The sequence below is a fragment of the Erpetoichthys calabaricus genome, chromosome 5 (genome assembly GCF_900747795.2).
Source record: "Erpetoichthys calabaricus chromosome 5, fErpCal1.3, whole genome shotgun sequence".
NCBI lineage: Eukaryota > Metazoa > Chordata > Cladistia > Polypteriformes > Polypteridae > Erpetoichthys > Erpetoichthys calabaricus.
In genome coordinates, this window is record NC_041398.2 from 191,107,356 (window position 1) to 191,130,230 (window position 22,875).

Below are 22,875 nucleotides of genomic sequence, written 5' to 3' on the forward strand. Positions count from 1 at the left end.
TTTCTTTTTTCTCTTTAATTCACAGTATATCTTTTTCTCTTTTTAGGTTGGTCTCTATGTAAAGCGAGGTTGCAGTAAAGGAACAATTGAACTTGAACTGTAAGTTGCTGCATGGGTTTTCTGCACTTTTATCTCTTAGGTTTATCAAAATTCAATTTCTGTTGTAAAAGACCAGGAAAAATGATATATTGAAAACTGAGCATCCATACATATTCATGCAGTTAAAATTGAACATACCTGTAGAATATCATAATTTACATATTTGTTTGTGAGAAATGGTACTTGGTGTTGTGCAGGTTTTAAATAAATAATCCCTGCTGGGGATGTGCTTGCTTCATTTGGGTGTGGATGGGATTGTTCACAAGCATGCTACACTCTGGGGTTGATTGGGGAGCATGGTTGATCGCTCACACACATGTGAAGGCAAGCGGATCAGTGAGGTTCCTCACTCACATCTCTGAGGTAATGGTGTATTACACCTGCACCCAATCATACAGGAAGATAAAAAGGAGCCTGCACAGAAGGACATGGTCAGAGAAACAAGAACAGAGAAAGACAAAGAAAGAGAATGCAGGTTAAAGTTAAAAAAAGGATAGAGATGGCAGGATTGGGAGATGCCAGTGTGTGATGGGACAAAGGCAGGTGGTCAGGAGCGAGCTTCAGTAAGAGGAGCTTGGGTTTGAAGGATGGATGCTACTACTGAGTGATATTGGAGTTAGGAGTGGCCCATTAAGCGGTGCCTCCTACAGACGCCGAAGGACTGGCGGTGGGAGAGAGTGTGTGGCTCAGCGCGGCTCCCCAGGGATCCTGTTGGACTGGCAATGGGGACCTGAGCCAGGTATTCAAGGGTGACTACACCTGTTGGAAGGGTAACCCCTCTTGGCTGTGGGATCCGAACACAGAAAGTTGGTGGGAACGTCAGAAGAGAGAACGATGCACCAGGGCTTGAGTTTTTTTTTTTTTTTTTTTTACAAGACCGCATCCTGCTGTGATTTTAATCCCATGTTATAGGATATGTTTATTGGATATTGATTTGGATTATTTTAACCTCCACTAGCGCTTTTGTTATTTTATTGGATTATTTATTTTATGATGTGATGCACTTTATTATGTTGCATACAATGTGTCCTCTTTAACTGAAATCAGTGTTTTAGACATTTAAATCAGATGTGTGGATTAACTACGGATTCAAACGGTGCATTGGTAAAGAACAACTAGATAAAAACAAAGCCGCATGTAAGCTGTGCAACTCGGACGTTAATTATTGTTGTAACACAATAAACTTAAGAAATCATTTATCCTGACGTCACCCATAAATGTAATCTCAGTTGACATCCAAATGAGTAGAGCTTAAACAATCTACACTGGAGATGGCTGGTAGCTCCAGGCTTCCGTTTATTTCACCTCGTGCCCATAAAATATCAGAATCTATAGCAGTATTTATCTATTTTTGAGATCCTACACCATTGTTGAAAACAAGGGCTTTTGACAAATGATACAGGTTGTTGTACTGCGGTATGCTGTACAAACCAGAAAGCAATTGAGTGAAGTTAGTGTATATAGGCTTTATGAAGCAAAGCATCACCACATCTTTCAGGCCAGTGGAGAGAGTAGCCTTAACTTGCTACAGCTGAACATCCAAGGCAGCAGATTCCTACTTGACTATCAGACATTAAAAACGACTGGGCTCCTGTGGTGGTTGTATTGCAGACAAGTGCCAGTCACACTGGGAGCAACCTCACTGCTGCTGGGCTGACTTGCTGTTGTTCCAAAAACATTTGTAGCATTTCTAATGCGCTGTTCCATTGTGTGACCACATCAGTCACAAGTTTGTGTTTTGCCAAGTCCAATAAATGACTCCTCTTTAAGCACATGGCCAACTGTACTGCTACGGTGGAAATGTTTACAATATATCTCACCTGCCAAAAAAAACAGACAATTGTTGGAATTTTCAGAGCAGCCTGCAATACAAGGGTGAGTGTGTGCATAAAGCTGCCTACTTGAAGTAACTCCATAATAGCACCCTATTATTAGTCACGATGGGTGGTTCTTTTTCTTTTATGTTCCATTCATTCAGTGCTGCTGTCGGCAAGCATCAGCTCTAGATCCTTGTTTTAAAGTACTTCCTTTTTATGAGGACATATTTTCGAGACTGTCCCCAAACTGAACCATCCCCCCCAACCCAGTATGTGTGGACTCTGATGTGGCGATACATAGGTTAGTTAAATTATGGTGAAGTTTGAATGAATGCAGTGCTATGAATTTTTTTTTTAAAAAGCAATGATATTTTGTTCCACATCTTCTTCTAAATACTGGTGTTAACTGTTCATTAATAATCAAGTATTACTTCTTAAATGTCATTCTGTGCTTAATGCATTATGTTATGAAGTCACTATGTAGACACCCTTCAAATAAAGTTGCTGAAATTTGTTACATTATATTAAAGTTCCCTATTATACAAGGTTAAGTAATTTCTAAAAAGCCATCACTTCAAATATATTATTGCAGGCTAATTCAGTCAAGATAAAATCGATATTGAATCGAATGGGGCATTATGGATTGGAATCTAATCAAATTGGGACATCTGTGCTAATACCCAGCGTTACCTAGTAGTATACACATATTCTGATCAGCAATTGAAGTTGCTTCTTACCTGAACTAACAAAATGCAAGAAAAACAGTGACCCTGTAGTTTTACTGGTTTTATTTGCTGAAGGGAGTTCAGTATGTTGCATACTTTATATCCTGTCAGCATTTTTTTCTTTTTAATTGTTTTTAAAACAGCAAACATTTTTTTAAAAAACATCTTAGTGATTTTAAGTCTTTTTAAATGCTGTCCAAATAAATCAAATTAAAAAAAGTTAGAATGCTGTGTAAAATGTAAACAAAAGTAGAAAATCATGTAAACCATGCTAACCCTATATTTAATTTAAAATAGTACAAAGACAACATAACAAATGTTGAAACGCAGAAACTTTTTATTTTTTGTAAAAAAAATATATGCTCATTATGAATTTGATTCCAGCAACATGTTTCAAAAAAGTTGGGACTGGAGCATGTTTACCACTGTGTTGCATCACCTCTTCTTTTAAGGACACTCTTTAAACATTACTTTTCTAAGTTAGGCTTTGGTTTCAGATAAGTACATTGTAGAAGAAATTAAACAATTTGATAGTTTGTAGTTATAAGAAGCATTTTATTTAATGCCATATGTATTATGGATACATTTTCTCTACATATTTTATTAAGGTATGTTTTTTAAAGAAATTTTATATATTTTAGTTTTGTATTGCCACAGAACAATAAGCCTACAATATTTAATTTTTAATAAAAAGACTACAACCTGTTGTTAACACCTGTGGTCTATAGTTTAATTGTAAAAATACAACAGTTAATTTAATATGAACATAAGGCTTGTTCATGTCTGGTTATGCAGGAGCTTAGTGCAGAAGTTTTTTTAAAGAGATAAAAACAAAATCGGTATCAGAATCGACCGATCCAGTAACATGAAAATGGAGATCAATATTGGGCCTAAAAAAAAACAATCGGAGCATTCCTATCAAAATGATCATATGTATTTCATAAAACAACAAGATTTCTCAGTTTCAGCATTTGGTATGTTGTCTTTGTTTATATTTTCAATCAAATATGGGTTTAAATTACTTGCAAATCATAACATTCTGTTTTTCTTTACATTTTACACAGCGTCACAACTTTTTTGGAAATGGGATGCGTCATTGTGACTCGTCAATGTGTAGTTCTATAAACAAGTTAGATGAATCAAAAAGATTGTTATAAAAGCTTTTTGAGTATGGTAGTTGATTAAGTTCTTTAGTGGTAGGAAGGCCAGCAGTGGTGATAAAGTGGTATTTTTGGTTTTAGTTGAATAAGTAGGATCCAATGAGTATAAGGTATATGGCATCACCTTGTGCATTTCATTTGTAATAGAGGTCTATAGTGAAAACTTGCAAATTGTTATCAGACAGCACTTAATAATAGATAAATAGGACTCTCTCTCTCTGTGTGTGTGTGTGTGTGTACACATATACAGTGGACCCTTAACTTACGAACTCAATTCGTTCGAGAGGGCTGGTTGTAACTCAAGTTGGTTGTAAGTCAAGACTATTTTTCCCATAAGAAATAATGGAAATGCCCTTAATGTGTTCCGAACCGCCCACAGCAACACTTACTTAACTTTTTTTAATAGAAAAAGGTTGTATAATGTGCATAATTTACCAAAAACACCAATAATTTTTCTAATGTACTAACCAAAAAGTTATAAAAAGTGCCTAGCCTACCAGAAACAACAATTTTATACTGTACTCACCATTTTAAGTTGACATCTTTGGCTTGCAGGAAGGAAGGAGGAGGAGAATGAAATGGAAGGTGGTTATTGTTTGGAAGGAGTTTCCTTATACAAATCCTTTCTTTGTAAAATTGTCGAGATGGTGGATTTCGACATGCTGTACATATTAGCGAGGTCGGTCACACGAATGCCGCTCTCATATTTCCACACAATTTCCTTCTTCGTTTCGATTGTGATCGCTTTCTTTACCTTCGTTACCTTCGCTTCCTTCTAGGGATGGGAATTGATAAGATTTTCACGATTACGATTCCATTTTCGATTCTGTTTAACAATTCGATTCTTTATCGATTCTCCTATCGATTCTTATTTTTAAAAAAGAAGAACACACAGGTCGATTAGCTTAGAAGTTTGTTTTATATCTTATCTTTGAACAAGATAGAAATTTAGGAGTAGCATGAATTTCCCATTGGGATTAATAAAGTATCTATCAATCTATCAATCAAACAAACAAACCCAACAGTGAGATCTTAAGAGATCCACGGCCTACGGCTCCTCGATGGGGTGCCACGGGGTCCCCAGAAAAAAATTTGTAAATGTAAAATAATAATAAAATAAATATTCTTCTGTAGCAATAACAAAGTATAACAAATTATTCTATGGCGATTACACAAGAATGTCCAGTAACATTTTCACTGTCCTTTTTAAAAGTATATATGAGCTGAGCAATCAAAACTAAAACTAAATCAGCCAGCAACAAATACAATCAACTCAAGTCCAATGGAACTGTGCAATTCTGCAACCATCAACTATAGAGAATTAACAATTCTTTTGCAGAAATATAAGCATATCTGCTTTTTCAGGAAGGAAATTTTACTTTTCCCCGCCTCTGTGAAAGGAGAAGCTACCGGTAGACTGCAGCGAGAACTGCCAGCATCTGAGCCAGCCAGACTCTGTCTGTCTCTCTCGTCATGGTCATCTAAATGCAATGCACAGTAATAGCAGGTTTTGCAATAAGGCAAATCGCGCTAACATAATATGCAATGTTAGTTGATTAGTTACCTGCCGTATTAACGGGAGAGGAAGTGCAAACGTTACCGCTGCTGCTGGGTTGAGATTCACTAGTCCGGAGCGGATCAAAAACACGACATTCATTTAAGGTTATCGCGTGTTTTGTGAGGAAATGCTTTTGCATATTCGTAGTGTTTCCTCCCTTTGATGAAATATCTACTTTGCAAGTATTGCAAGTTGCCCTGTTGTCATCCTTTCTCGTAAAGTATAATCAAACTTTTGAGCGTTTGTGCCGCTTAGGCGCCATGTTTCCTGCTGGGTAAATGACGCTACGCAACATGGTGACGTCATTCGAGGCGACTGGAATCGATAGGGGAATCGTTTGCAAAAATGGCAAACAATTCCAAGGAATTGAAACAGTGGGAACCGGTTCTCAACAAGAACCGGTTTTCGATTCCCATCCCTACTTCCTTCCTTAGCAATTATTGAAATGAATTATATAAATCACTGCACTGACCGAAATTACGTCCACAAACACATGTATCTGGGCTCCGACTGATGCTTACAAATGCTCTCGGCTGTTTGTTTACAATCGCACAAGCGGATACATGTAACCGCATTTGGGTCGTAACGCAAGATGTTGGTCGTAATTCAAAACAAAAATTTTGGTTGTAAAGCAAGTTGTTCGCATGTCAGGCCTGTCGTATATCAAGGGTCGACTGTATTCATATATATATTTTATATATATAATATATATATAATTCGCCTGCCTCCTCACTCACGTCCGTCCGAAGCCGAATGCGCAGTTGCCTTCTGCGCAGCTGCCCGAAAAACCTTACGAGACCGACATCCAAGTCCAACATCGTGGCAGGTGGCGGATTTACGGCCACAAAAATTCAAAGAGAAAGGTGACTTCGATTAAAGCTCTAGAGGCCTGAAAGACGATTTCGACTACAGCTCGTGGCCTAATTACGCATTCTGATTCAATTACGTAGTCATTCAATACACCTATATCAGGTTTGTGGTGCTTATACTTATTACTATTCCATATTGTACTGGAATATTCATCATTCAATATTATACTATAGGCCTGGAGAATTCATCAACTAACAGTACCAAGCCTGAACAGTAATGAGTAAAGCGGACTACAATCATTACAAAACAACTTCTTTGTTACTTATCATTTGTTCTTCATACACTGCTGACACAAAGTCATGCCTGTTTCATCTTACGTTGTTGAAACGGGCTCTTTGTCTAGTGTGTATATATATATATATATATATATATATATATATATATATATATATATATAATACACACAGTGCATCCGGAAAGTATTCACAGCGCATCACTTTTTCCACATTTTATGTTAAAGCCTTATTCCAAAATGGATTAAATTCATTTTTTTCCTCAGAATTCTACACACAACACCCCATAATGACAACGTGAAAAAAAGTTTACTTGAGGTTTTTGCAAATTTATTAAAAATAAAAAAAATTGAGAAATCCCATGTACATAAGTATTCACAGCCTTTGCTCAATACTTTGTCGATGCACCTTTGGCAGCAATTACAGCCTGAAGTCTTGTTGAATATGATGCCACAAGCTTGGCACACCTATCCTTGGCCAGTTTCGCCCATTCCTCTTTGCAGCACCTCTCAAGCTCCATCAGGTTGGATGGGAAGCGTCGGTGCACAGCCATTTTAAGATCTCTCCAGAGATGTTTAATTGGATTCAAGTCTGGGCTCTGGCTGGGCCACTCAAGGACATTCACAGAGTTGTCCTGAAGCCACTTCTTTGATATCTTGGCTGTGTGCTTAGGGTCGTTGTCCTGCTGAAAGATGAACTGTTGCCCCAGTCTGAGGTCAAGAGCGCTCTGGAGCAGGTTTTCATCCAGGATGTCTCTGTACATTGCTGCAGTCATCTTTCCCTTTATCCTGACTAGTCTCCCAGTCCCTGCTGCTGAAAAACATCCCCACAGCATGGTGCTGCCACCACCATGCTTCACTGTAGGGATGGTATTGGCCTGATGATGAGCGGTGCCTGGTTTCCTCCAAACGTGACGCCTGGCATTCACACCAAAGAGTTCAATCTTTGTCTCATCAGACCAGTTTCTCATGGTCTGAGAGTCCTTCAGGTGCCACTTGGCAAACTCCAGGCGGGCTACCATGTGCCTTTTACTAAGGAGTGGCTTCCGTCTGGCCACTCTACCATATAGGCCTGATTGGTGGATTGCTGCAGAGATGGTTGTCCTTCTGGAAGGTTCTCCTCTCTCCACAGAGGACCTCTGGAGCTCTGACAGAGTGACCATTGGGTTCTTGGTCACCTCCCTGACTAAGGCCCTTCTCCCCCAATCGCTCAGTTTAGATGGCCGGCCAGCTCTAGGAAGAGTCCTGGTGGTTTTGAACTTCTTCCACTTACGGATGATGGAGGCCACTGTGCTCATTGGGACCTTCAAAGCAGCAGAAATTTTTCTGTAACCTTCCCCAGATTTGTGCTTCGAGACAATCCTGTCTCAGTGGTCTACAGACAATTCCTTTGACTTCATGCTTGGTTTGTGCTCTGACATGAACTGTCAACTGTGGGACCTTATATAGACAGGTGTGTGCCTTTCCAGATCATGTCCAATCAACTGAATTTACCACAAGTGGACTCCAATTAAGCTGCAGAAACATCTCAAGGATGATCAGGGGAAATAGGATGCACCTGAGGTCAATTTTGAGCTTCATGGTAAAGGCTGTGAATACTTTTGTACATGTGCTTTCTCATTTTTTTATTTGTAATAAATTTGCAAAAATCTCAAGTAAACACTTTTTCACGTTATCATTATGTGTTGTTGTGTGTAGAATTCTGAGGGAAAAAAAATGAATTTAATCCAGTTTGGAATAAGGCTGTAACATAACAAAATGTGGAAAAAGTGATGCGCTGTGAATACTTTCCGGATTCTATCTATCTATCTATCTATCTATCTATCTATCTATCTATCTATCTATCTATCTATCTATCTATCTATCTATCTATCTATCTATCTATCTATCTATCTATCTATCTATCTATCTATCATATAAAAATGTGTGTGTGTACACAGTACATATGTAGTTACAAGTATTTATTTACTGCACTGTTATACTGCAATATTTGTTCTTATAACTGTTAAACAACCTTTATGACTTGCGAATAGAAATGATAAAAATGTGGGAGGATACTGATGTAGTCTGGTGCAAGGCTGTTTAAAGCTTTGTAGGGTATTAATAGAATTTTATGTTCAGTCCTGTAAGACACTGGGAGTCCATGAAAGCAGAGCAGAATGTTTGGTATGTGCTCCCTGTTGTGAGTCTGGGTAAGAACTCTTAAAGCAGAGTTTTGATTTAACTGGAGCAGTCATTACAGATGAGAAGGGGCACCTGCCAGTAGGGAGTTAAAAGTAGTCCGTTTGGCATAAAAAGGCATAAAAGTAACACTAGTCAACAAGCATTTTGCTGCTGGGATTCTTTCATCTGTACTTCAACAAATTTCACTTGCTGACTGCAAATCTGAAAACCGTTTTCGTCCAGCATGTCCCATTTTTTTAGTTATGATGTCCCAGGTCTTGGACAACTAGGGTGACTAGACAGTAAAGGCGATGCGTTTCAGCATTTAAGAAATAAGTTTGGTTTCGAGAAAACTGAAGCCAAAATTAAGGAAGATGTTTTTGTTGGCACTGAAATATGTGAACTGATGCTTGAGTTCAAAAGGAAACTGAAGCCAACTGAATTAGCACCTTCATTCGTGCAGGTTGTCCAGAATTTTCTTGACAGTCACAGAGCAGAGAATAATGCTGAGCTTCTGGAGAATATGCTGAAAGTATATTAGCTTACGGGAGCCAGAATGTCCCTGAAGATGCATTTTTTTTACATTCTCATCTCAACTTTTTTCCACCAAATCTAAGCGATATCAGAGATGAGAATGGGGAAAGATTTCATCAAGATATAAAGGTGATGGAAAACTGATTTTGGGAAAAATTCACTCCAAGCATGATAGGTGACTACTGTTGGGTCTTGCAAAGAGAGACAGATGTGCAGTACAAGCGCAAAAGCGAGTGCCTCCAACATTTTTGGGCACACTGACCTCGCTTTTATATTGAGATAAATTGACATAAATATGCTTTAACGTGTCTCTGGTATCATCTTCTGGTTTGTTTTCAGAATAAACACATCAAAACAATTTTGGTGGGACAGAGTCCAAACTCCAGATATCGTGTTGATATATTGATATTCAAAAGTGTCAGAAGCAAACAAAAAATATTTTTTTGTAGACCAGTGATTAACATGTTATCCTACTGCTCTCGAGGTTGTGTTGCTGACCTTAGTATTGTATTTTCATATCATCAACATAATCTAGCAATTTCTGAAATATTGAGAAATCACCCCCACATTTGCCTCAGGAATTTTTTTTTCCCCCATTATTGCCCATGGGTGCTAGCAGTATGCACCAAGCAAATACATGTGCAGGCTGACAGAGTGTAACGGGGACACACAGACTACAAAATCTTTAAGAATAACCTGGTTAAGAGATGGCCAGATAATAAGATTATTGGTGGAGAAAACTACCTCTCTAAACCAGGTTTCTCAGAGACAGATAACGTGATTTCTCTATCCAGTTCAGGGGTTTACCTGGCATTTTAGAAATCAGGTTTCTGTGAATAAACTGGTTACTGAAGCACATGTAAACACACTGACTGTAAGAGAGAGTGAAAAGAAGTGCAAAAAGTGCAAGGTTCAGTTCAGATTTTATAGAGAGGAGCGGCAGCAGGTGTGCAGGTTCCTTTGCTGCAAAGCACAGTTAAAATGGGTAAGAAGCAGCATTGTTACTTTAAAATCTTCCAGGACTGTAATAATCTTATTTCTGTCATATAGAAAAAACTCAGTTTAGCTCCATGCATCCAGAAATGCATTGTTTCCATCTCAACTTGCTATTTGAGGACAATAGATGAAGACAAGAATTTAAATGAAGAGCTCTAACTGAGGACAACCCACTTCATTACAAGTTATATGGTGTAGCATCCATCCTATTGTCAACACTGCACCATCTGTTTGGTTAATTCCTAGTCCTCAGTCCTCATTCATGAACATGATGTTGATGCATGTAAAACCGTTCCATTCAATCTCTCTGTTCTACTCTTAAAAGCGGTTAATCCACTTTTTTTTTTTAGGGAAACTGTAGTCTAATAGATACAGATTCACATACCGCTGGAACTGTTCTTGTGGACCCCACAGGTTATGAAAGGAAATGTTTACAGATCTATTGGTTAATATTGCCATGATTTCAATCTTTGCAAGCAGGACAATGCACAGGTTATCACTAAGTTTCTGTAATGAATTAGAGTGCCTAATTTGCTGACAAGTCACACCTGTCTCCGGGAACGTGTTCTCACTAAATTGAACCACTCAGGCCAAACTGATTTTACTTCCACCCATTGTGCCTCTGACAACATCAGTCATCTGCTATTGGAGTTGCATGGTATACGAAAAACTCAAATTTTAGAACTGTATGGTAGGGATTTTCGACATTCCGTGTTGCAGTTGTGGAAAAACAGCTGTTTTATGAAGCTGAAACTGCCCACATCAGCATGATCTTAACTTCATGAGAGAAGCCTTACCTTATTGTGATTAGGATGTAATGGCTATAAAGAGGGAAGCAGTGTGTAGTGTGACACAATTTGATACCTGTATTAAGGTGCAAAAGGTGGTATCAATAGTAATGTCAAAATTTTAGTACAGATTTAACACTTACTTTTATATGTTATTGATATTGCTCCAAAGCTGCAACATCCACCTGCTCTTTTCTCACTGGTTACAAAGAAAGCATTAGATCACATGAACTGGGCTGCCTTATGATAGAATTTACTCTTTTTGGGCTTGGAGAGAAAGTGTTTGTTTTTTTTTTTGTTTTTTTTTTTAAGGTAATGTCCTTTCAGACCTTCCTTATTTCCCTAATACATGTAACTATATGAAGCTCAGTCATAATGTAAAATAAAATTGTTTAAATCCTGCCTTCTTCCATTTAGTCGCTTCTGCCAACATTTAATCAAACCATTTAAATATCTTGATATTTGATATTTTCTTCTATAACTTTAGCTGTGTATTAAAGAATGTAATACACAAACACAACATCTCCTCTTGGCCCATTACCCTTATTCTGCCTGTTCCTTGTTAGTTGTCATTCAGTTAATATCACTTCCTTTATCAATTTCATTAGCACCATGCTCTATCTCACTCCATTTGAATACTGTATTGGGTCTGAGATCATATTTGTTTTATCCGCATTTCTTTTGAATATTAAAAAGACCTAACTGCAACTCATGACAGACAATAAAGTGGATTATTGTTTGCTGCTCTTAAATTAAATCACAGGGCATTAATACTACTCCCTATTTGGCCCTTACCTCAAACCAACCAACCCTATTATGGGATTCCAGCAACAATTTTTCTCATTCATTGTCTTCCTGACCTAATCCCATTTTAGCCTTACACTCTTTTCTGTACAAAGCCACCTATAAACCTCTGCCATATCAATCTATTTGGAAATATATCCATTTAACTTAGTATAACTTATCTTGGAGTTCAATCCTAAACCAGTATCACTCTGGCTTCCAAAACTCCAAATCACTAATACATTTAATTTGCATACCAACAATGTCCCTATGTTACATCCAACAGGAGTTTTGCTATTGGACTATCTGCTAACCATTTTAGTCTCTTCTGTTATTTTAACACTCCTGGTACATTTGTACTTGTATTTTAGAACTGTCTTCCTATCCCGTTCTTTTGTTCCTTTGTTGCTGTCTTTCTGTCTTTAATTCTCTGTTTCTTTCAATCTCTTAGTTACCACATTTTTTTTTCTTCTTTTTGATGTCTTATATTCCACTTATCTTTTTCCAGTAGAGGCTCTAATCCCTTGGTTCCATTACAGCCAAATCAGTTATGTCTCAGGCTCCTTCTGGGTTGCATTTTTGCCTTTTCTTTTTGCACTATATCTTCAAGACTCATTGGGCATATCACCCACCCCTCCCAAAAATGTCTTTTTTTTTTTTGTTGTTGTTGTGATCTACCTTCAACTGTTTTGGGAGCACTGGGATGTCGGTATTGGCTCTGGTTGGGGATATCTTTTTCTGATAATTTCTTTTATCATGTTATATTTTGCCTGATTTATTTTTATTGAACCTTATTATGCATTGTCCCTGTGAAGTCCTACCTGCATCTACTGATTTAACCATGGGACATAAAACCATGCAAGGGTAATGAGCCTTAGAGAAGCAATTAGAAAATGAAATAAAAAATACTTTTCTGTTACAGATGGAGGAATGAAAGAAACATTATAATAAGTCGAGAAATTCAAGTTGAAAACAACCAGTCAACATGGACAATTGATGGGAAGCATGCATCTCAGAAACAAGTAGAAGAAACAGTTTTTGCACTTAATATTCAAGTTGGAAATCTTTGTCAGTTTTTACCTCAGGTAGGAAGCACAGTTTAAGTATATAGCAGGTTCTACTTATTTTCTGTTAACGTAAAAGTTTCAGATTTTTAGGCTACTGTATATGTACTATTTAGGAGCTTTTTTAACTACCTTTATGTATCCTAGTTTGTTGACATGCGGAGCAACACTATCTGAATGTGGTCAGTTTTTATCCTTTTATGTCTTCCTGTATGTTTTGTTCTAGTTTTTCATATTGTCACCAGTATAGTAATACATATCCATTATTTTCAGCTCAGTTAAGATTAATAGTAGATGTAAAGATCATTTTGCTTTCAGTTAATGCAAAATTATTTTCAACTAATTTTAAGGTATAAATTATTGCTGGTGGTTTTCATTTCATCTTAAACCTTCTCTCATGGGCATGGTGATGTATGTTGACGGTGCCAGTTCATTATTCTTTCTCAATATTAGCATATTTTATGGTCCTTCCCTTGTCCTTTTCCACCTTTTTCTTTCTACACATCTACCTATACTACTAAGCCTGTCTAAAAAGTGAATGCAGTGGTATGTCTTTAAATTGAGGTAGCATTTCCTTTATGAGACTGTCACATCTTTTGCACCGTGTTTAAACATTGATGTTTTTTATGGCATCTTTCTTTTTACTATTTCTTTTTGGGTTATTATTGGCAGCCCATTTTCATTCTGTCTACAGGTTATAGGCTGTGGTGTGTTGTGCTACGCATAAATGTGGTGACCATTAGAGAGGCACTGGAATGCCAAGTGTAAATGTTAATTACAGACAGAACTTATATATGAAATGTATAATAAAGGTAGTTTTTGAGAAAGCACACCTTAGGTTTGACACCCCTGCTCAATATTGACAATAGTTTTTCATTCTTTGAAGTGTTGTAGTGGTACAATATTTTTTACTATGTGCAAGTAAGCAACTTAGTAAAGTTGGGCAGGTTCTGTTTTATCAAATATCCATGGTTGAAACTGCACTGTGTAGTGATGTTGAAGGTACAGGCAACATTTCTAGATTTTGCCAAATTATGTAAAAGATTACACCCCAGATGATCTAAGACACTATTGAGATGGAAATCGGCTGTTAACAAGATACATTTACTGTATTACTTTATGCAAAGCATGGTATAATCCTGTTAAAAGTGGGATTTAGGTTGCATCTGTCTCAACTATGATTATCTAAAATATATTCAGGACAAGACCTGAATTATGAACATTCCCAAGTATCAAGTTTATTTTATTTAAAATTAGAAAACATCAAATTTGTTCATGAGAAATAGCCCAAAGCATTTTTTTAGAATTTGTCAAGAATTTATTGATATTATAGTGAAACTAGTCATTTAGCCCGTTACAATAACGGGCGCTAGAACAGTAGTGCATAAACAGTAGTAGGAACAGTCTATATTAAATGGCAAGGGACTTTGACCTCATTCTTTTTGTTGGTCGTATTTTTCTTTCGTTCAGCCTTTCTTTTGTTGATGTTTACTTGCTGAGCTGACCGTTCTTCGTGGGCTGCCGCCGTGTATTGTGTGTCTTTAATTTTCTGTGACAGTAATACTGTCTTGTACGTCCGCTGGCTTGTACGTCCATAATATACCTTTAATTTTCTCTGCCGGTAATACAGGCGTGCCCGTCGGTAATATTCCTTTAATCTTCTCTGACAGTAATACTGGCTTGTATGTGGCTGTAATATGAGTCACTGTATTGTGTACCTTTTAATTTCTCGCAGTAATACTGATTTGTATTTCCGTAAAACGACTGTAACTTTCTCTGATAGTAATATTGCGCATCGCACCGTGCCCTGTGCATGCGCACTTCACCAGAAGACACACACACACGGACACCTGGACGCACACAGGGATTTTATTAAAGAGGATTAACAAGATGGGCTTCTGTAAATGTTTTTGATGTGTCATCATATAGGAGGACTAATGTATATTGGGCTTTTTGTTCACATAGCTCTCCAAATTGCATGGGGGAGTGATATTGGTATAAATTTGACATAGCATGTACTTGTGTAGTAATAGTACTGATTGTTTGTTCTGTGTCTAAATCATTGTATAGTGATTCATCAAAATTATTAAAATCAAATTTTACACACATGAGGTAAAGGGTGGGATCAGTACTAACATTTTGACTTAAGTATTTATACCATGTTTTAGATCTTGGTACCAGTTCCAAAATGGTTACGAAGCAAATGGCAGATAATTCCAAAACCTCCAGCCTTCCTCAGGGGTGTGGAAATCAATTTTTTTTCTACCTGTCCACGGACAAGTAAACTTAGAAAATCCTCTTGTCTGCCAGTTAAATCCACTTGCCTATAAAAAAATAACAAAAGTGAAAAATAGTTTATTTTTTCTGATCTCTTTTATTGATACCAAAACTGCCTTCCATTTTAAAACTGAAAAAAGTTCTTTCAGGGAGTAGTGTTTTGCCACCTTGCTCTATAACATTATATAAAAGATTCCCTTATTTTAACTCACTAATAAACAATGCCTTCATTATAGCTACACTAGTTCTGTTTCACATGCTACAGTTACAGTGAAGATTTTTATAGATATTTCATAACATTTGGAAACTGTTAGAATGTTTTCTTCTTTATTTTTAACAAACTGACAGTGCGAAACCAACTTGTTTTATATGAAATATTCTCTAATCAAAAACGATTTATTGACAGCTCATCAAAGTTGATGTTGTCACGCAATAAATTTCTTAACTCCTCAATATATCACAACCTACATGAAATTGCAAATTTCAGGAAAGATTAACTGCCTAACAAGCTTTGTTATGTGGTGAAAAGTGACTGCATTTTTATGTAGAAACAATGAATTTTATCATTTCACCTTTTGACTTGAAATTTGGTACACATATACTACGTGACGTCTACTATCCACTTTCGGGGTGATGGTTTGTATTACTCTTTATTTTTATTTTATTGTTGAATCAACTCTCGGCACCGCGCAGCAGGGCGGCCGTGTGGCGCATGCGTATGGGAGCCATTCTCATTCCCCACCACCTTCGCTATGCATTCTTTAGGCAGATTGAAGACTTAAGTGCCAGCTTAAGTGAAAAATTAAAGAAAATGTACTAAGTAATTGCAACACAAAAACTAACTTAATCAGTTTTAAAGCAAAAAGATGCCAATGAAAGAAGAGAAGCAGCGGGCCGCTAGGGTGGAGAAAAGAAGAGTTGCTCAGGAAGCAGCAAGCGCATCAACCTCTGAGCAAACAAATGGTAAACAGAGATGGAGAAAGAGGATAAAACTAGGAATGTTTAAGTCAAGTGTATTCACTGCATGTTATTGTGCAGTACGCCGTTACTGGTAATATATAAAAGTTATCGATTATAATGAAAAATCATCAGATTACATCGTAATGTTGGCATGAAAAAAATGACCGCATCTCCAAGCGTGTAAGTATTAGGGTAAAATACTTATGTAAGACCGTAAGAGTGCTTCCCCTTTGAAAAATCAGCCATCATTTTGTAAACAAAATTGAAGACCAATTTGAGACATGAAGAATATGCCTAAGTAGACTGTTTCCACACGAAGTATGTACCCAAATGTTTAAAATTTGAAAGTAGTGGTAAAATGTGCCCTGCACAGCACATATAATTCTTTTTTCTCCAGAAAATTGCACTTGTCTGCGGACAACTGAAACCACAAAAACACGCTTGTCCGATGGTCAATTTACCCGTGTAGGACGAGTCGGGTGTTGGATTTCCGCACCCCTGTTCCTGGTGCACCACCTAGTCACTCGCCTTTGAACTGCTATCCTCTTTCATAGCCGTGAAGTTCCTATTGCATTAAAGCAGTAATTTGTCCATATCACTTTAAAACAATTTGAAGTCTAGATCGTGTCGTATTATGGCACTGGGGTGTGTGTGTGTGTGTGTGTCCCATTAAGTCTACTGTAGATCACATCGAAGCAATTGGAGCAATCAGTGGCGGCGTGGGGTCTCTCGTTCAAGACAATATCCTCCATGAAGTTCAAATCGCATAAAAGCGTTCTGTTTCTTTTAATGAGGTCTATGAAACAGTCATTTTTCCACTACTGTAATAGCAGTTGTTGAAGAAAGGAGGGTTTCGGGGGATAGAGAGGGAAGCTGATATTTGCTTCTGGTACTGAAAATCACAAAGTGCTGGTACTGTATTGTTGTAAAATTTGGGGTTTTCTGTACTTTTCCTGTACCAATATACCATGTAGCCCTACTAGATATAACTACCTAATATGAAGTGTAAAACTTTAAAAACTATTCTGTTTTATGAGAAGGACTTTTGAGTTTTTTGGACTCCTCTATAGAAGTGATTATGAACTTGTTAAGGGGTCTGTTCTTAAATTTTCTAACACACTTTTGAGTTCTTATCTGGAGTATTAAGTGCAGGTTTGATTTCATTACAAAAAATAACTAGAAATAGTCAGAGAGAGTCAGAGAGTGAATTTTTAAATGTGTTTTAAAAAATGAAAGGTTGCTTATTAAATTGGCAGCTGTTAATTTAAAAGGTTTTTTAAGAAGAATGATTGTATTTCCTATTTTCTACAGCAACTTTAAAACTGAGTAGGCATAAAGGGTGGATTTTCACAGAGTAAAATATAACCTATTACACTTGGACATTTCTCTGTCTCTGACTTTTTATTTCTAGGAAAAAGTAGGAGAGTTTGCAAAAATGTCCAAGACTGAACTGCTAGAAGCAACAGAAAAATCAGTGGGACCCCCAGAGATGTACAAATTTCACTGTGATCTGAAAAGCTTTCGTACAAGAGAGCGAGAGTTGGAGGTGGATATATTTCTGAAATGTAATGTATTGTCATTAAAAGTAGTAGTTGTCAGTATTTACTGTTGTGTAGCAGTGCAATATTCTACTTTAAAATATTATTTAATTGGTCAAAGGTAAGTACCTCATGAGTGATTCAAGTTGTAAGTTGAAATTGATTAACTAATCAGAGCAGCAACTTTCGTAGCACACTCTTGTCAAAAAAAGAAAGCATTATCATAAGTCAAAAGTTAAGCATTTGATGTATGGGTCGGTTGACATTCCCACCTTTCCATATGTTCATAAAGATTGAGTGAAAGAATTAGACAACACATTCAAGTTTCTTTCTGACAGGGTAAAGAGCTGAACAGTGTGACAGGACCTTTGTTACAACTATTGTATCTGTCTTGTTCAAGCAAGGTTTTGGGCAAGCTGCAATAGTACACCTTGGGTACCTCATTCAGAGGTGTACAGGTACAGACCACATAGAGACCCAGAGCACTCTGGTGTGATTATCAATTTTTGCTAACTTGAGAACGCTAGGAATTCTTCAGAAGGACCTGGAGACAGTTTCATATGATCTGGTAGCCTGATTTGACTAACTTGCCATGTTACTATAGTGAACCTTACTAGATTAAGCAAATGGATTGTAAACTTAAAAAAAATAATCAAAGACTGAATGTCTGATAGCTTTATAAAAATTTCTTTAGCAAGTAATCATTTATGAATCCATATAGAAAAATTTCATCTTATCCTTTAATATGCAAATTATAATGCATTTCAATTTATAGAATCAGTGTAAAGAGAAAGCTGCATTTTTGGAGAAGATGAAGCAGAGAAATGAGCGATATAAGCAAGATGTTGAACGCTACTATGAAAGAAAACGTCACTTAGACATGATCAACTTACTGGAGAGGAAAAAGCCATGGGTAGTAAGTAAATTGTTTTTCTTTTTAATTGCTTGCTCATATTAAAATATGCCAGATATATTATAATTTTTTTTCTTTCATATCTTAGGAGTATGAGACAGTTCGCAAAGAGTATGAAGCAACAAAAAGTGAAAAGGAGCAAGTTAAAAAAGATATTAAGAAGTTAAAAGATGAACAGTCACCATTATTGCAGAAAATTAAAGAGCTAGAGAATCAGGCAGGATCTGCGGAAGCAAAAAATAAAGAAAAGGTAATTTTGTGAGATTAATATTTAAAGCCTTACAGCAGTCTATTTTTTAAATGATGGTGTATCTTTTTAGTCAAAAATGCAAATACAATACAGTACTTTAATTTTTTAATAGTTTGTTTTGAGGACTTTAAAGTCTAATTTTGTCATTTTAATGGAAATGTTCTTGTTAAATATTAAACATTAAAGGTAACATTTATAGTTTATTTCACTCTTATTTTCTTACCTGTACTTATTTTCTGATTTCTATTCATTTTTCATTTTGCAAATTCATTGCTTTTATGATAGTGGTAACAGTAAGCACTGTTTAATTTTTTTATATGTTAAAAATGTTTTTTTTTTTTTTTTTAATAAAAAGAGTTAGGTTTTAACTACAAATTTAATAATAATTACTGTTGTTCTTTAGGCTAATCTTTTTCTTGGTGTGTAGTAGGTTCAAAATGAATGAGAGCATTTGTTAAGTACTGTACAGTGGAACCTTGGTTCACGACCATAATTCGTTCCAAACCTCTGGTCGTAAACCGATTTGGTCGTGAACCAAAGCAATTTCCCCCATAGGATTGTATGTAATTACAATTAATTCGTTCCAGACCGTACGAACTGTATGGAAATATATTTTTTTAAAGATTTTTAAGCACAAATATAGTTAATTACACCATAGAATGCACAGTAAAGTAAACTAATGTAAAAATATTGAATAACACTGACACAAACACCCAGGCTCCCTGCTCAGCTGCACGCGCAGGCTCGCTCTGTCTCTCTCAACAGCACGTGAGCTCCAACCCCCCCGTAACAGCAGTTCCCGCTATAGCCTTACAATCCGATCGCTGTATAAACACTTTTTAAATGAGTTTTAAGCACAGGGAAAAAGGAACATTTGAACAAATCCGAACTTTATTTAAAAGCCAACCAAGAAAGTAACATTACAGGAGTTCAAGCTAATAACATTACAACCCGATCGCTGTAAACACTCTTTTTAAATGAGTTTTAAGCACAGGGAAAAAATGAACATTTGAAAAAGAGAAAAGTAACATTGCAACACTTCTCATAATTAAGTCTCAATAATTCTCACCACTCTTCACTTGCTTAGAAGCCATGGTTAACTGCAAAAAGCACACGAAATACTGTAGTGCACAAAGAGTTCGCAGGTAAAGCATGCACGTCTGACTGAGAACAGTGAGCAGGGAGAGGCTGAATACGTGCTTAAATACAGTAATCGGCGCGTACGAACCGGAAGGGAAATGAAATAGAGCACAAAGACTTCACAGCGAAAGCACGCATGCATGGAGAACAATGCAACACGTGCGGAAATCATCGGCGCGCACAAACCGAAAGTGAAACTGCCTTGTTTGTATACCGAGTGTGTGGTCATGAACCGAGGCAAAAGCTTGGCAAATTTTTTGGTCGTAAACCGAGTTGTATGTGTACCGAGACGTTCGTGAACTGAGGTTCCACTGTATTTGTTTATGATTTTTGAAGGTTTTGAAGATTCGAGAAGTGTCTAACAAATGCAAGCAGAAACAGGAACTGCTGGAACAAAAGGACAAAGAGGTAAGACTGGCTTATATTGTAATCAGTACAGTCTAGAAGTGTGTCTTAAAATGTGTTATAACCAAGAAAATCAATTTTTCAGACATTTTGAAAAAGGACAAATGCATTTTTGTGAGAGCAAAATAGGTCTACTTTTTATTCTATCGCTGTCACTATCCCATGACAACATTTTATTAAAATTTTATGATGTGTATGCTCATTGTGAGAAAGTGGGGGGCAACATGTAATGTGTGTGACTGGAAGAGACGGGCGTCTCTTACACAATGTAGTGAGTGTAGTGTAGGCAGTAAAAACTGAACAGTACAAAAGTTGGCAGAATTCTCAGTCCAGAAACCACTTTTTCAAGATACATGTTAAGCTGTACAGGTCTTTGGTCTTTGCCATAATCATCTGTGGGGAGCACTTGGATTTGACTCTAGCCTAGTCTACACTAACTCAGATAAATTTGAAAATGTCATTTTTTTTTTTGTTTAAGAGTTTTCTGTTTGCACAGGTGTTTTCAAATAGTTTCTAAAAGTTTGTCATCCACAATGAAACACCAAAAACATATCTTTCCAACTTGACACAAGTGATTTTGTCACCTAAGAGTTATGTGAGTTTACAGAGCATATGCAGAGTAAATCAAAATGCTCAGAGCATCAATAAAACAAAGAGCACCTAAAAAAACACTAAACCAGATTTCTTTCTCTGGGCAAACTATTTACAACTGCTTTTCAAAGTTAGAAACAAGTAAAAGATAGAAAAATCCATGAAAATTAGATAGTAGATTGGGAATTTTGCCAAAATAAATGTGACAAAATAGTCATATGCTTTAAGGTGCAATACAGGCCAACTAAAGCATAGAAATTAGAAAAATTATGTCCCCACAGTAAGGATGAGGTCACAAAAGGCAATATTAAAGTAAAACTTAGGTCCATACTTTATCACATGGCAATCATATGTCACTGTTAAAAAGTTACATTTTCCCCAACTACACTGCTATACGAGATGCAGCACTTTCAAATTTACATTATGGATGGTGTTTCTGAAAAGATTTCTTTAAGAGAAGGCTGTTTAAATCTGGATCAAAAACTCTCTCAAATTCTTAAAAAAAGATGCCTTTTTAATGTATGCGTATTAGTGTGGACTAGGTCTCCATCTCCAAAATTAACTAACAAAAAAGTAAGTAGTAGTGGTGCCATTGGTATGAAAAATGCAATACATTTCATTAGATGTTCATAACATAAAGCATCCATTGCCACTGGAATGAAAAATGAATTCATGTTACTAGTACTTGCATTACAAAATGTATTCCAAATTATAGCACAATGCAAACATTGACCAGTTGAGCCAAGGTTTAATAAAGTTCCATTATGAAATTGTAATTCTTTCTTCAATTAAACATATTACCAATAACACAGTAAATTAAAAGTTTACCTCAATTAAGGAGATATAACTTTATGACTCATTTATTATTTTTAAAATATTTGAAATAGTGTGCTTTGTTTATTGTGCTGTCAGAATGGCTTATGTTCCCTTTTAAAGAGTTTGCTTTGTATTTCAATAAAAATTTGATCACAAATTTTTTTTTTACTTTTTAAACACTTCAGATTTTCATTTTAAATTTATGATTTCTTTGAATTTTACATTTCATTTAAATTTTTGATAGTCCTTGTTAGGCTTAATTTTAGTTTTGTTAGACATTGCCTACTTAAAGCAGATTTTGTATCTGTAAGTTTGTTCTTGCTAGATCTGTGAGAGTAGCTCAGTGCATTTTTCCATTCCTTGTTTCTTTTGTAGACAGCATTCCAGGTAAAGACATTTTGAGATCACAAGCTCTTTAAACTTGGACAATGGAGTTTAAAAATATTTTTACTTTTCTATTCATTATTTACCATAAGTGAACCTAATAGTACTTGTAGCTGGTAAAATACAATTATTTTGTAACAGGTGAGATCTTTATTAATGGAAGGGATGTTATTGATTCTGGTTGCTTTGCAGTGAGGACATGTGGCTGGTTAAAAACGTGTGCAATTAAAATTTTGTTAATAGCATCTTTTATTTCTCGGCAGAAAACATTTATTTTTTTGTATTTCCTTGTGACCTATGAAAAATAAGATGTACCACATTGTGTAGTCTTTTCTAGATTGTTTTTTTAAAAGGAGCGTATTTTATTTTGTAACTAAAATAGGTTGTGGTTAACATGCATTACTTGGACACAAAGCAGTGTTAACTTCTGCAAAGTTTTTGTTAATGTTGAACACCTTTTTTATGTTAATTTTGCACTTTGAATTTATGAAATGTGTTCTACCATGATATCATCTCTAGTCTACTTAAAAACAACTACTACACACAATGGGAAAATGTTTACTGTATATGTTACATTTGTAATCTTTAGTTACATGTTTTCCTTGTATTAAAGTGAACTTTCTCTAGGTACTTTAATTTCCTACCAGATCATAAAGACTCTGAATTGGCCTGCTGTGTATGTGTGAGAGTGACATATATAGTGAACTTGTACCACACTCAGATTTAATTCCTCCCTAGAGTCTGATTCTGTTTGGGTAGGCTCCATAACCGTAGCACTCTATTGAAAACGCCTGGTTCAGAAAATGGGTGGA

General features: G+C 36.3%; 1 protein-coding gene across 1 annotated transcript in view; it reads left to right on the top strand.

Moving 5' to 3' along the window:
- Positions 1-22,875, top strand: part of smc5 (structural maintenance of chromosomes 5) — a 121,205-nt gene that overhangs the window by 21,618 nt on the left and 76,712 nt on the right. The window contains exons 3-8 of the mRNA XM_028791755.2: positions 47-99; positions 12,648-12,810; positions 17,438-17,572; positions 18,340-18,480; positions 18,566-18,727; positions 20,204-20,275. Coding sequence (XP_028647588.1) covers positions 47-99; positions 12,648-12,810; positions 17,438-17,572; positions 18,340-18,480; positions 18,566-18,727; positions 20,204-20,275 — 726 coding nt within the window. The remainder of the gene's footprint in view (positions 1-46; positions 100-12,647; positions 12,811-17,437; positions 17,573-18,339; positions 18,481-18,565; positions 18,728-20,203; positions 20,276-22,875) is intronic.